This window comes from Dama dama, chromosome 12 (assembly GCF_033118175.1).
Source record: "Dama dama isolate Ldn47 chromosome 12, ASM3311817v1, whole genome shotgun sequence".
Taxonomy (NCBI): Eukaryota; Metazoa; Chordata; class Mammalia; order Artiodactyla; family Cervidae; genus Dama; species Dama dama.
In genome coordinates, this window is record NC_083692.1 from 55,969,340 (window position 1) to 55,982,448 (window position 13,109).

The window sequence follows — 13,109 nt, forward strand, 5'->3', positions numbered from 1 at the left end:
AAATTAAAACAGCATCAAAAAGAATAAAACAAGGAAACAAAGTGGGGGCCAAATAGTCTGAGTCCTGTATTTACTTCCTCAAAGAGTTGTCATGCCCTTTGAGGTGAGCTACACAAGCCTTGAATGAAAAGGCAAAGCAGCAGTAAGCCTCGCTTTCAGCACCCTGCCTCCAGCAGGGCTCTGTTCCTACCTCCGGCCCCCCTAGCAGGCACCCTCTGGCGGGGTGGGCAGAAGGTGGCCAGCTAAGAGCCTTGGTCCCACACGCGGGATTCCTTCCTGCTTCCTCCTCTGTTTAATAAACCATGGCCGAGTGTCTGTGCAGGATCAGGCATCACACAGGAGCGTCGGGGCAGAAGAGGTAAGTGGGAGGTGAGCTAGGACCCCAGGACCCACCACCCAGAGTCCAGGGCACCAGTGTTGAGTGCCATTGTTACCATGGGTGTTCTGCTTTTACTTTTCTCAGAGCTGCTCCTTATGCCTACAGTCTCAGAGTGCATCAAAGTTATGTAAATAACAAGTCCCTATGTTTACCAAGTTCTTCAAAACCTCCCTTCCAAAATGGGTCTCAATGAGGCACTCATGACAAATAACATTGATATAATTATCACCAGTGCACAGATGAGAAAACTGAGGCCCAGAAATGGTGAAAGACAAGGCCAAGATCCAAAAGCTGGAAAGTGTCAGGGAATTAACCCAGGCCTCTTGGTTAAGAGGGTCTTCCCTGGAGGCTCAGAGGCTAAAGAATCTGCCTGTAATGCAGGAAACCTGGTTTCAATCCCTGGGTCAGGAAGATCCCTTGTGGAAGGCAATGGCTACTCACTCCAGTTTTCTTGCCTGGGAAATTCCATGGACAGAGAAGCCTGGTGAGCTACAGTCCACGGGGTCACAAAGAGTTGGACATGACTGAGTGACTAACACTTTTGGTTGAGAATTAAGAAAGGAAATTGAGGGAAGACTCAGAACTGGATTGCCTCTTCTCAATTCAAAATGAGCAGAGGAATGACCCAGATGGCTTTTCAAACCCTGTCCAGCCTCTGGGATTAAGCTCAGAGAGACGGGAAGGCACCAGAGTGTGAGTTGGCCAACAATGTAGCTGGGCTCAGAAGATGTCCTCAGACCACAATCTTTAGGCATACTCCAAGGGGAGGGATTGGCTGGGGAGGTGACCTGGGACACAGGAGGGATATTCTACTTCTTCTCTTTAAAATGGGACTATAATAATTCAGTCAAAGCATTCACACAGGGTGGCACAATGACCTTGGATCAAGGTAAAAGGACACATGGCAACGCCCAGCATCAAGTCTTGAGGGCAAAGGCACATACAGGGATCATTGCTACACAGCCTCCATGTCCTGCCCACTATGGCATCTCATGACTGTTGTTCAGTTGTTAAGTCCAACTCTTTGTGAACCCATGGACTGCAGCATGTCATGCTTCCCCATCCCTCACTATCTCCCAGAGTTTACCCAAGTTCATGTCCATTGAATTGGTGATGCCATCCAACCAACTCATCCTCTGCAGCCTTCTTTGCCTTTTGCTGTCAGTCTTTCCCAGCATCAGTCTTTTCCAATAAGTTGGCTGTTAGCATCAGGTGGCCAAAATATTGGAGGTTCAGGTTCATGACCATTTGGGCTCATTTTTTTCACCTCACTTTCTCCCTTTATTATTATCATTAAAGTACCGACCATTTTATTTAATTTTTAAGAATTTTTTGGCCATACTGTGAGGCATGTGGGATCTTGGTTCCCCAACCAGGGATCAAATCCACATCCCCTGCATTGGAAGGACAGGGTCTTTACCACTGGACCACCAGGGAAATTCCTCTCCCTTTATTATTTTAATATAATATATAATGAAAAAATGTAGATAATTCCTGTGTAATTGAGAAAGTTCAGTTCAGTCGCTCAGTCATGTCCGGCTCTTTGTGACCCCATGAATCGCAGCACACCAGGCATCCCTTTCCATCACCAACTCCCAGAGTTTACTCAAACTCATGCCCATCGAGTCGGTGATGCCATCCAGCCATCTCATCCTCTGTCGTCCCCTTCTCCTCCTGCCCCCAATCCCTCCCAGCATCAGGATCTTTTCCAATGAGTCAACTCTTCGCATGAGATGGCCAAAGTACTGGAGTTTCAGCTTCCGCATCAGTCCTTCCAATGAACACCAAGGACTGATCTCCTTTAGGATGGACTGGTTGGATCTCCTTGCAGTCCAACGGACTCACAAGAGTCTTCTCCAACACCACAGTTCAAAAGCATCAATTTTTCAGCACTCAGCTTTCTTCACAGTCCAAGTCTCACATCCATACATGACCACTGGAAAAACCATACCCTTGACCAGATGGACCTTTTTTGGCAAAGTAATGTCTCTGCTTTTTAATATGCTATCTAGGTTGGTCATAACTTTCCTTCCAAGGAGTAAGCATCTTTTAATTTCATGGCTGCAGTCACCATCTGCAGTGATTTTGGAGCCCCCCAAAATAAAGTCTGACACCGTTTCCACTGTCTCCCCATCTATTTCCCATGAGGTGATGGGACCAGATGCCATGATCTTAGTTTTCTGAATGTTAAGCTTAAATCCAACTTTTTCACTCTCCTCCTTCACTTTCATCAAGAGGCTTTTTAGTTCCTCTTCACTTTCTGCCATAAGGGTGGTGTCATCTGCATATCTGAGGTTATTGATACTTCTCCCGGCAATCTTAATTCCAGCTTGTGCTTCTTCCAGCCCAGGGTTTCTCATGATGTACTCTGCATATAAGTTAAATAAGTAGGGTGACAATATACAGCCTTGACATACTCCTTTTCCTATATGGAACCAGTCTGTTGTTCATGTCCAGTTCTAACTGTTGCTTCCTGACCTGCATACAGGTTTCTCAAGAGGCAGATCAGGTGGTCTGGTATTCCCATGTCCTTCAGAATTTTCCACAGTTTATTGTGATCCACACAGTCGAAGGCTTTGGCATAGTTGATAAAGCAGAAATAGATGTTTTTCTGGAACTCTCTTGCTTTTTCTATGATCCAACGGATGTTGGCAATTTGATTTCTGGTTCCTCTGCCTTTTCTAAATCCAGCTTGAACATCTGGAAGTTCGCAGTTCACGTATTGCTGAAGCCTGGCTTGGAGAATTTTGAGCATTACTTTACTAGCGTGTGAGATGAGTGTAATTGTGCAGTAGTTTGAGCATTCTTTGGGATTGCCTTTCTTAGGGATTGGAATGAAAACTGACCTTTTCAAGTCCTGTGGCCACTGCTGAGTTTTCCAAATTTGCTGGCATATTGAGTGCAGCACTTTCACAGCATCATCTTTCAGGATTTGAAATAGCTCAACTAGAATTCCATCACCTCCACTAGCTTTATTCATAGTGATGCTTTCTAAGGCCCATTTGACTTCACATTTCAGGATGTCTGGCTCTAGGTCAGTGATCACACCATTGTGATTATCTGGGTCATGAAGATCTTTTTTGTACAGTTCTTCTGTGTATTCTTGCCACCTCTTCTTAATATCTTCTGCTTCTGTTAGATCCATACCATTTCTGTCTTTTATTGTGCCTATCTTTGCATGAAATGTTTCCTTGGTATCTCTAATTTTCTTGAAGAGATCTCTAGTCTTTCCCATTCTGTTGTTTTCCTCTATTTCTTTGCATTGATCACTGAGGAAGGCTTTCTTATCTCTCCTGGCTATTCTTTGGAACTCTGCATTCAAACGCGAGTATCTTTCCTTTTCTCCTTTGCTTTTTGCTTCTCTTCTTTTCACAGCTATTTGGAAGGACTCCTCAGACAACCATTTTGCCTTTTTGTATTTCTTCTCCATGGGGATGGTCTTGAAAGCGAAGTAATAAAATGAATTCCTGTGAGCCCATCATGAATTTCTCCAGAACTCTGCCAACAGCTTAGCACCCACTGCTGACTTCTTCCCCATCTCGGCCATCAGGAGGTAAGCCTCATCTTGAATTTTGTGTGTAATTATTGCCTTGTCTTTAAAATACTGTTTTATACATTGGCATATACCCCCAAACAAAGTATAGTACAGATTTTGAGCTTTATAAAAACAGTATCATGCTGTCTCTGGTTCTCAGGGATGTTTTGTTCACTTAACACTGCCTCCCTAGGAAAAGTAGAGAAGGATGTAGAATTGGAGGTAGGCGAAACTGGGCTGGAATCCAGATTCCGAGCGCTGCAGCTGTTTCATCGCATGCAAATTTCTTAACTCCATTGAGTCTCAGCTTCCTCATCTTTAGAAATGGAGCTCTCCTTTATTTTACAAGGTTACAAGGATTAAATAAAATGTTAAAATATTGTATATAAGTGATCCTACTGCAGAACAGGTTTTTAAAAAATTATTGTGAGCTTTAAATTTTTTTTTGTTTTTAGCTCAATGGTAGAGGATCACTTCAGTGTGGGAGGAAATGCTTAAAAAATTATTTCTCCCCAGATAATATAACCAACTATTTTTTTTTTTTAGATTAAGAACTGGAAACACAAACTTTATTCAAAAAGTAAAGACATTACTAAAACATATACTTCAGCTATATATTTATGACTTGCTAATGGATGGAGGGGAAGAGAAAAAGGGAACTAGTAGGAAAAAGGTGGAAAACAGAAACTATTAATGAGAGGTCACAAACTGTGTTTCTGATTTTTGAAATGTGAATTAACCATTGTTTATAGTTCTTCAACTGTTCCAATACCAAAGCCTATTAAGGTCTCCTTAGAATGGGACCCTCTTAGCAGAACACCAAGGGACAATTATTCTTTGGGGTGCAGCAACAGTGAACTGAACAATGTCAGGATGACATCAGTTGGGGCACCAGATGAAAAGTTCTAAAAGCCTGTGCCAGATGAAATTTCTTACACTATCCCAGTCCTCGGTTTAGCTCTTTTCGTACATACCTACCTACTTTCCTTGCAAAGAGATTTTGTGGTTCATTTCTTCTGATATGGCCTTCATCTCCTTCCAAAATAAGGTTATCGGCAAATGAAAAGGCTAGTGGAAAAGGCAAATGAGATCTAAGATCTGGAGTCAGGAAAACCAGTGAGATTGACATTAAAATGCAGAGCACTGAAATATTTATAAGTGCATTTGTGAAATATTAATACAGCATCTTGCAAACACAGGGACAGGGTACCCTCAGACTCTTTGAAGACTGCCTTTTAACTGAGCACAGCTCTCATCACTAAAAATGTTCCATCTGCCTCAGGGCACGCTGTGGCCTCTTGAGGTATCAACTGGTCAGCGAAGCCTTCTTCAGAACGAACCCAGCACACCCGATCCCCCTGGGCCAGCTGCCCCACCCTCCTCACACCTGGAGGGCACCAGCCATCTGCCGGCCCAGAGGCCACAGTGACCAGGCCCCTGGATGGGGGGCACAGGTGCTTGCCTTCGGACTACTGGGTATCAAATTCATCCTCAAAGGATATGCATATTCTCAAAGGTCCCCCTCTGCCCACTGCTTGCCCCTGTGCTTCCTGAGGGATTCATGAAACCCAGCGAGTGCCACTGAACCCCAGAGAGCTGGCGTGGGCGGAGGGGGTGGAGGAGGACTCAGGCAACAGGGCTTTATATAACCTGGATGGGAAGGAGGTGGGAGGAGCAGCCTATGGGCAGGATGGAGTCCTAGATTCCCAGGACTTACAGAATGTCGACCCCTGTAGGGGAGGTGTCACCTCCGTGTTATTAGTTGTTCTAATCCCCCATCTAGAACAGTCCCAGGCATACAGAGCGAGTCCAAAAACAACAGTTCACTGACTGACTTGCAGCCCATGGAGGCTGGCTACCAAGCTGTCCCTGCTGAGGGGCAGTGCCCTTTGAAAAGAAGCAAGTGTGACCATTTCGTCTATTTCAAAGAAATGAACAAGACAGGCAACAGTAAAGAACAGATGAGAGCATGTTTAAGATGACGCAAAGCAAACGGTCCATCCATTTCCTGAAAAGTCTCCTGCAGTTCGTCAAGTTGTAGAAATGAGCACTGTACTAGGAATCAGGAAGTCTGGGCTTTCGTCAGGCACTTTCACAAACTTGCTGTGTGAAGCAGAACTAGTCACTTCCTCTCTCTCAGCTTCAGTGTCCTCTTCAGTACAATGCAGTAGTTGGGCCAGACAAGTTCCAAAAGGCTTGCCCTTTGGTCGTGATTGGAAACTCCAGACTGGGTTTGTAAAAGCCACTCACTCCTCTTCTTCCTAGCAGCTGGGCAGTCCCCTCCCTGCTACCACATTATTACTTCTTGGGAGCTCCCGGGAGCCCCTGTTCTAGAGCATTCCCTGATGACTTGCGTGTCCAGCCACAGCCAGGACCAAGGGGCCCTGAACACAGTGGTTCTTGGCCTTGGCTATCCTCCAGAGGCTTACAGGGAGGCACAGAGCTGGATCCTCCTGAGAACTGGGATGTCTAGGAACCACAGGGCAACAGCAGAGCTTTCTTCAACAAGCTTGCAGGTCACTCCATTTCTGGCTGGAAGCTTTTCTGAAACTGGACTGACTTTCTGATCCTGTGGGGCCATTTTGCCCCGGATCCATCCACTGGATGAAGGCTGCTCTATCCATGCTCTCATTCAACGGTCTTGAAACCTGTTGCTGACAACGGGAAAGGATTGTCTCCCCCTTCCCCGTGCCCTTCCCTTTCCGCCTCTATTTTCTTTCCCTCTCTGCTTCCTGGCACACTTCCCCTCACTCACCTTCCGGAACCCCTCTCCTTTTCTTTCCACCTCTTTCCATGTACTTTCTCAGTCTTGGGGCCTCACCTGGACCCCTTTTACTTCTGGTTTGGGTTTCTGGTCAGCACCACCATTCTTCTGGCCTAGAAAGCGGGGTCCAAACTCCTAGTGGTTAAGGTTCTCAGCCATATTCACTCAAGGGTCCAGGTAATCCATCTCTTTCTCCTCTCCTTTCTCCCTGTAGGTCCTTCTTTGACCTTCTTCAACCATATCCTCAAAAAGCCCCCTGCCCCTATCTTGGCCATCACTGGGCAGGTGTATTAGTTCTCTAGAGCTGCCTTCACAAAGCAGCACAATCTAGGTGGCTTAAAAACAGAAACTGACATCCTCACCGTTTCAGAGGCCAGAAGTCTGAGATTGAGGTCTTGGCAGGGTTGGTTTCCTGAGGCCTCTCCCCTCAGCTTGCAGATGGCCGCCTTCTTACTGTCTCTTCATACATTCTTCCTCTGATCTCTCTTCTTATAAGGATGCCAGTCATGTTGGATGTGGGGCCACCTCAATGACCTCATTTTCCTTAACTACCTCTTTGAAGATCTCTCTCCAAATATTCTGTGGTACCAGCAGAGGTGATGGTCCCTGTGGCAGAGGGAACACAGGTATTCTATGCTGGCATCCAGGCTGGTTTTCTTGGTCTGCACACCTTTAGGGAAAGATGAAGAAGGCAGGCACCCTGAGTCCAGAACAGGTGGTTCAATATGACCTTCTGAGGTGCTATCCACTCAGCACCCCAACCCTGGGTGCTCCCCAGAGTCATAGGCACCCGAGCTAAAGAAAATCAGATGCAGATATCCCCCAAAGAATCTGAGCATCAGGTAAACAAGAAGTTTAATAAAAGTGAAAAAAATGACCACACAGTGGGCTGCCAATGGGCTGCTTTAGGAGGTTTGATAAGTTGGCCGGCATGCCACGCTGACTCCATGTGGGTTCTGGGAGGTCACAGGATTGGTCCCTCACACCCCAACATTCACTCTGTATCTTCTGCCCACGGGTGAGGTATCTGTCTTCCTGGTATCATTTTGACCAGGCTGGTTCTGAACTCCCTCATCCTGCAAGGAAAGCTGCCCAAATCTGACCTTTACCCATGATGATGGTGATGATAGTCATCTACATCATTTTCTTAGGGTCACATCCCATCCCAGGTTCTGAGGTGGGCAGATAGGTGAAAGCCCATTTTATGGAGAATTAAGGGCTTTGGGAATGTTGGAGTCTCCTCCATAGGAGATAGCCACAGCTCCCAGGATTTCCTGGATCCCCCACAAATCCCTCTGAATCCTGCATGCCCATCTTTCTTGCAAAGTGCTCAGGGTTGCAGAATGCTCAGGTGCTGGTGACAAGCGGGGTCCAAGAGTCTGCAGAGAAAGGAGCCTTGCTGGGCCTGGGCTTCCCTGGTGGCCACCTAGAGCCTGGTCAGTTAGGAGATACTGCTCCTCCTCCGGGGGCGGAGGGCTTTCCTTTTGGCGATGTCCTCCTCCGTGTCACTCTCACAATTCCTCTGGGAAAAAAAGAAAAAAAGAGAGAGACCCAGAGCAAGAAGGTCAGAAGATGCCAAAAATGGGGTCATGCTGGGCAACCTGGGCTGATGCACCTGAGTCAGGAGCCTGTAAACCAGGGAGGTGGACATGGAGGGGAAGCCTGTTGCTCTGTCCAGAGACCAGGGGTGGAAGAGATAGGGATGGGAAGGTCCCTGAAGCAGGGCCAGGCCAACTGCCTGGAGGCCGCCTTTCCAGGAGGAAGGAAAGCAGGCGGAGCCTCTAGGGGAAGTCGGGCACCAGAAGAGGCCAAATGATAATCATGAAAATTATATCTGGTGTCCTTTGTGGCTGCCACATAATTAAGACCACCTGGCTAGTTGGTTAGTGGATGGGTCTCCTGACCTCGCCTAGAGAGAATGAAGGAGGGCTAGCAGGACCTCCCCAGGCTCTGACGGCCATCTCACCCCCTCTGCTTTGACTGGCTTAGGCTGCACCTTTAGCCAGTCCTGCAATGTAGTCTTTCCGGGCCAATGGCTTCTGTGCTCCTTTTTTATGAAAGGGAAAAAGAGTAAAGCAGATTCTATCAGCTCCTTCATAGCTAAGCCAGAGCAGAGGCAGTCACCCTGGGCCTTTTTCATTCATTCCATATGCATCTACTTAAATAATTAAAACTACTGAAAGAAGTATTAATTGAGAAAGACTTATGCAAATCATAGAAAAATCTGTTGTCAGATGTACAGTTTTATTTATTTTTATTTTTTTAAAGCTTTTCTTTTTGTATTTTTTTCCCCCTATTTTTTGGCCACAACTTGTAGCATGCGTGAACTTAATTCCCTGACTGGGGGTCGAACCCATGCCCCCTGCAGTGGAAGCATGGAGTCTTAACCACTGGACTAACAGAGAAGTCCTCAGATTTTAAATTTTAATGCTTCCTAAACAAAAGGATGTGTCTATTTTTCTTCTTCTTTCCTTTTTTTTTTTTTTTTTAAAGGAAAATGTTTTTGGGAAAGCTGTATAATAGATGTCTGGGACCCATTTCTTTTCTACTTAGAGGGTGAGCCATTGGGTTGATATCAGGTGCTCTGTGTTTGAGTGAAAAGAGAACTAATTTAAATGTTCACACATAAACAAAAATTAGGAAAGAATTTTACATTCTTTTTAATTACTCTCTGTTCCTCTTTCCCAGTGGCCAGCATTGTATCAGGCCAATCAGCCTGAGAGGTGTGCCCGCTGTCAGCCGTGTGCCTACTCAGGGCCCCCTCTCTTTCCCTTGGCCTGAACCAGCTCGAAATTCAAGGTCAAGATCAACTTTAGCCAAATACATCCTGGACCTAGCCTGGCTGTAACAATAAAAATAACTCAAGCTCTGCTGAATTGCAACTTCTTAGCATGAGTCAGAGCCAAACAATAAAAAAGTAAGCTGGGTGACAATCTGCTTGTGATTAACAGGATTCTCAGAAGGAGCAAGTCCAGTCCCCCTCCCCACTTCTTTTTTAACATTAAGAACTCTATGTATTTGGAAATTAAATGTCCACTTTTAAATGATGGTTGTATCGAACAAGGAAAATTAGAAAATATTTGTAGCAGAATAAAAATGAAAAGAGAATTTATCACAATTTGTTGCATGCAGTTGAAGCTGTTCCAGTCCCCTTTTATAGCAGATGAGGAAGGTGGCCAGAGAAGGAACACAGCTTGGCCAAAGCCCAAGTTTATGGGTCTCTAAGCCATAAGTCCTCCAGTTCCCCAAGCTCAAGAAGAGCTCAGGCTGGTGGGGGGCACACAGGGGCAGTGCCAAGACCTGGGATGTAGCCTAAGTGCTGTGTGCCCCGAGGCTGCCCAGGTCTGACAGGCAGGCTGCTGCCTTACGGCCTCTTCCTGAGTAGGAAGTCACCTTCTCTCCTGACCTGGGCCATTCGAGAGGCTGTCTCCACACTTGGTAAGCTGTGAGGAGGGTCTGTCAGGGACCCTTGATCAGCCACAATACTGACACTGCACTCGGTAGCACCAGCACTGCACTTGAGAGCCTACAAGAGGATTTTAAACAATACTAGCTGCTAATAAGTATCGAGCACTTAAAATGCCAGGCTGTAAGAATATGTCATCATTTAATCCTCATGACTGCCCTATGAGGTAAGAACTATTGCTAACCCCTTTTTACAAATGATTTCATTTAGCACAGAGAGGTTAAGTCATTTCCTGAAGGTCACACAGCTAGTAAGTGGCAGATTTGAATCCTGGCAGTCTGGCTCCGGAGGCCATGCTTTTGACATTATAAGTCTCCCATTTTAAATGCACATAAAGTTGCAACAGGCTAATCAAATATATCATCTAAATATTATTATTGGTAATCTAAGGCAAAGCAGAAGTGGAAAAACTGGCAAATGAATGTAAAGCTCTCATTCTAAAGCAGATCCCTGGATTATCAGGAACTGACTTTGGATTGCCCGCCCGTGACAGTCTCATTGTGCAGAGTTCCTGCAGCACCAACAGGCTACAGGTCCTCCGGGGAAGCCGGGGCTATGGAGTGGCAGCAAAGTCCCTCCAAAAGCCCATTAGGAAAGGATTCAAGATCCTCCAGAGGCTCATGCACCGCCCCGCTTGGAGCACCCTTCTTCCAGCACCACCGCAGTGGTTGCCCGTGAACACAGCCTCTGCTGATCACACGGTGCAGGGCCTGCTGGAAGCAGTTAAGCCCCACCTACTCCCCACACCCCTTCCCAGATCAAGGCTACACCCTCAGAGAGCACTGTGTTTACCCACCAGGTCCTCGTTCGGCCTCAGGTGCACCTTCTTCATCAGGGATCGGGTGAGGTGGTTACACAAGGAGACAATGCTGAAGGAGAGCTGAGGGAGGGAGCAGAGGGGAATTGCCAGGTGAGAAAGTGCATAGAGAGCCTGGAGGGGTCTGGAAGGAACCAGGAACCCACCTCAGCCCCCTGAGCCCACCCCCCAACCCTGACCCACCTTCCACCGCCTGCGGACATACTGCTTCTTGAAGTTCTCCAGATTGACCGCAGACTCCCTGCGTATCAGGGCTTGCTGGCTGTTCACCGGCTGGGAGACAAAGCAGACAGCATGGTGGCTGACACTGGGCTTCAGACAGCAGCTAAACCCCTGACCACATGCCACCCTCAGCCTGGCCCTGGGACCTGCCTGCTGGACGCGACACACAGAAGGACTTCACACTAAGGGCAAGGGCTCCAGATGAATCTCAGCTGTTCCGGAGATGCCCAGGGCGCCCCTGAGCTATTATTACCACAGCCAGATGGGCACACTGGCTGGACTGGAGGCTTGCCCCCCACAAAGGGAAAGAGCAGGAGGCAGGGGTCCCTCTGGGGAAGGTTCACTGTACGGCAGTCCAGGACACCACCGTGCACTGGGTCAGTTCTGGGCTTAGCAAAATGGATGCCTTGCTAGCAGATGGGGCATTAGTACTCCACTTAAAAATAAATGGGAGGAAATAGGGGCTTTGATGGGGGTCGAGAGGAGATGGGATGTGTAGTTTCTTTCACTGTCTGGCAGTCAAGGCTCAGCTTAAGCTCTGACTTCTCCAAGAAAGCTGGCATGGCTTCTCTGAGTCTCAATTTTCCCATCTGTAATATGGGGATGATGAATAACATTGTGTCACAGGGTTATTTAGGATTAAATGACTGTGAGATGTGAAGTGCCTCGCTTAGAGTTGCTCAGTAAATAGTAATAAATTACTGATAGCCTTCCTGTCTTCTCCATTCCATCGTTATAAGAATTATTTTATTTCAAAAATAGCTTTATTTTGATATAAGAAAGAAAGTGAAGTCACTCAGTCATGTCCAACTCTTTGTGACCTCATGGACTGTAGACTGCCAGGTTCCTCCGTTCATGGGATTTTCCAGGCAAGAGTACTAGAGTCAATTGATATTAAAAAGTGGGCATATTTAATGGACTCCAGTTTAAGGAGCTCATTCCCTCATGAATTCCTGCCTCTTCATAAACAAGGTTTTCCTAATTCAAGAATTCAAGAGATGAGTTTCAGGGGTTCTATGAATCTCCTGAAATGATCTGCAGATTTTAGTGCATAAACTTGTACATGGATGTTCATAGCAGCATCATTTATAACAGATAAAAAGTAGAAACAACCTAAATGTGCATCAGCTGATGCGTGGACAAAAAAAAAAAAAATGTGGTCTACCCAGGTTGTTGTTTTAGTCACTGAGTTGTGTCTGACTCTTTAGTGATCCCATGGACTGTAGCCCATCAGGCTCCTCTGTCTACGGGATTTTCCAGGCAAGAATACTGGAGTGGGTAGCCATTCCCTTCTCCAGGGGATCCTCCCAACCCAGGGATCACACCTGTGTCTCCTGCATTGGCAGGCAGGTTCTACCATTGAGCCACCAGGGAAGCCCACTCTATCCATACAATGGAAGAACTAAATGGAAAATCCATTCATGAAAAGAACAAAGTACTAATACATACTGCAACATGAATAAACCTTCAAAACAATATAGTAAGTGAAAGATGCCAGACACAGGAGGCCACATTTCTATAATTCTAATCACATAAACAAGCCTGCTGTGCTGCAGTCCATGCGGTCACAAACAGTCAGACACGACTGAGTGATTGAACTGAACTGAATCACATAAAAGGCCCCAAGTATCCAGAATAGGCAAATCCACAGAGACAGGAAGTAGATTAGTAGTTGCCAGGGCTGGAGAGAGGGGAGAATGGAGAAAGACTATGAAAGGTTATAAAGTTTCTTTCTAGGGTGATGAAAATGTCCTGGAATTAGATAGAGATGATGGTTGTATAACCTTGTGAATACACTAACAAGCACTGAATTGTATACTTTCAAGTAGTGAATTTTATAATATGTGAATTATATCTCAATTTTTAAAAACTTAGTGTATAGGTACAGACATATTTTTCCTCTGAGAAGAGTCAATAGCTTTGATT

General features: G+C 46.1%; 1 protein-coding gene across 4 annotated transcripts in view; it reads right to left on the reverse strand.

Annotated features, from left to right (window-relative positions):
* Positions 1-7,516: 7,516 nt before the first annotated feature.
* LOC133066343 (death-associated protein kinase 2) overlaps positions 7,517-13,109 on the reverse strand; it is a 140,237-nt gene continuing 134,644 nt past the window's right edge. For all 4 annotated transcript variants that reach the window (XM_061157331.1, XM_061157329.1, XM_061157330.1 and 1 more), the window contains 3 exons: positions 11,145-11,234; positions 10,941-11,024; positions 7,517-8,200 (listed from right to left, as the gene is read on the reverse strand). In XM_061157331.1, the coding sequence (XP_061013314.1) occupies positions 8,120-8,200; positions 10,941-11,024; positions 11,145-11,234 (255 nt within the window). In that variant the 3' untranslated portion in view covers positions 7,517-8,119. The remainder of the gene's footprint in view (positions 8,201-10,940; positions 11,025-11,144; positions 11,235-13,109) is intronic.